The following is a 2,150-nucleotide window of genomic DNA, read 5'->3' on the forward strand; positions in this document are numbered from 1 at the left end:
GTCATCCCTTACGACGTCCTGCCCGACTGGCTGAAGGACAACGACTACCTGCTCCACGGCCACCGGCCCCCCATGCCCTCCTTCCGCGCCTGCTTCAAAAGCATCTTTCGCATCCACACCGAGACCGGCAACATCTGGACCCACCTGCTAGGTGACAACAGCTGTCCTATTTTTTTTTTCCCCTTATCTTCCCCCCCCCAAAAAAAATATTCAAATTCCTTTCCACCCTAGGCTTTTCCCCCTTTCCTTTCCCGCCTCCGGATGGTCAAACGGGAAACCTGGCGCCGAGTTCGAATCGTGCCCCCCTTGGACGCGGCCTTTCCGAAGAACAGAGAGAGAGAGAGATCTTTGCTGATCTAGATTGAGTTGCGGCCCAATTTTTTGGGGTGTGTGTGTGTGTCCCGGTCGTTAAGCGAATCGCGCGGGGCGGTCGTTAAGCGAATCCGGCTCTCCCCCCGGCGGCTTTGCTGGTGTGCAAGGCGGCAAATGGGTTTAACGCCGGGATGGTGCGACCGTGGTGACTAGGCCGGTTTGCTAAGCAACTGAATTTTGATCCCACGGCCGCAGGGATGCCGAGACGGTCGTAAGTGCGAGGACTGGTCATAAGTCCCGTTTTTTCTGTACGGGGGTAACCTCAAACAGTTTTAAGAAGAGACTGGACAGCTTTTTGTCTGAAATGGGATAGGGTTTCCTGCCTGAGCAGGGGGGTGGACTAGATGACCTCCAAGGTCCCTTCCCACTTTATTATTATTATTATTATTATTATTATTATTATTATTATTATTATTATTATTATTATTATTATTACTACTACTATTATTATTATTATTATTATTATTAAGAAAAACTGGACAGCCATTTGTCCAAAATAGTCTAGGGTTTCCTGCCTGAGCAGGGGGTTGGACTAGATGACCTCCAAGGTCCCTTCCAACATTATTATTATTATTATTATTATTATTATTACTACTACTACTACTACTACTATTATTATTATTATTAAGAAAAACTGGACAGCCATTTGTCCAAAATAGTCTAGGGTTTCCTGCCTGAGCAGGGGGTTGGACTAGATGACCTCCAAGGTCCCTTCCAACATTATTATTATTATTATTATTATTATTATTATTATTATTATTATTATTATTATTATTATTATTATTTATTATTACTACTACTACTACTATTACTACTACTACTACTACTACTATTATTATTATTATTATTATTATTATTAAGAAAAACTGGACAGCCATTTGTCCGAAATGGTCTAGGGTTTCCTGCCTGAGCAGGGGGTTGGACTAGATGACCTCCAAGGTCCCTTCCAACTTTATTATTATTATTATTATTATTATTATTATTATTAGTAGTAGTAGTAGTAGTAGTAGTAGTAGTAGTAGTAGTAGTAGTAGTTGCTCAACGAATTCAGGTCATTTTTGACTTACAAGAGTTAATTTAGTTACCACGGCTTAGCAACTGACTCGTATTTATGACGGTCGCAGCGTCGCAGGGTCACGGGATCAAAATTCAGACACTTGGCAACCGACTCGTGTTTACGACGGTCACAGCGTCCCGGGGTCACGTAATCAAAATTCAGACTGCTCGGCAACTGACTCATGTTTATGACGGTCGTAGCGTCCCGGGGTCACGGGATCCAAATTCAGACGCTGGGCAACCGACTCGCATTTACGACGGTCGCAGCGTCCCCTTTTGCGACCTTGTGGCAAGCGACGTCACAATTGGTTAGCCCAGATTCCCCTAACGACCGTATTAGCTTGGCGAGAAAGCTGGCCCCAAAACAGAGCCAAACTCACTGAACGGCGGTCCCACTTAGCGGCGGGAAAGCTGGGCTCAACGTTCATAAGTCGAGGACTCCCTAGACGGGACGGACGGTTCGCTTTGCAACCGGGAGGTAAACATCCAACACATGAAAGATCATGAAATTGGGTTGGAGAGAGGGGGGGGGGACTGGCCCAAAGTCACCCACCCGGCTGACATGCCTAAGGCGGGACTAGAACTCACCGTCTCCTGGTGATTGGCCCAAAGTCACCCAGCTGGCTTTCATGCCTAAGGCGGGACTAGAACTCACTGTCTCCTGGTGATTGGTCCAAAGTCACGCAGCCGGTTTTCATACCTAAGGCGGGACTAGAACTCAC

The 2,150-nt window shown here is 46.1% G+C and overlaps 1 protein-coding gene across 1 annotated transcript in view; it reads left to right on the forward strand.

The window, feature by feature from the left end:
- The window catches only part of LOC107298968 (adiponectin receptor protein 1), a gene marked incomplete at its 5' end in the record, with an annotated part of 12,539 nt that overhangs the window by 5,230 nt on the left and 5,159 nt on the right, over positions 1-2,150 (forward strand). Inside the window, one exon of the mRNA XM_015828327.2 lies at positions 1-207. This exon is cut by the window's left edge and continues 1 nt beyond it. Within this exon, the coding sequence (XP_015683813.2) occupies positions 1-207 (207 nt within the window). The remainder of the gene's footprint in view (positions 208-2,150) is intronic.

This window comes from Protobothrops mucrosquamatus, unplaced genomic scaffold (assembly GCF_001527695.2).
Source record: "Protobothrops mucrosquamatus isolate PMUCROS unplaced genomic scaffold, P.Mucros_1.0 scaffold4405, whole genome shotgun sequence".
NCBI classification, from domain to species: domain Eukaryota; kingdom Metazoa; phylum Chordata; class Lepidosauria; order Squamata; family Viperidae; genus Protobothrops; species Protobothrops mucrosquamatus.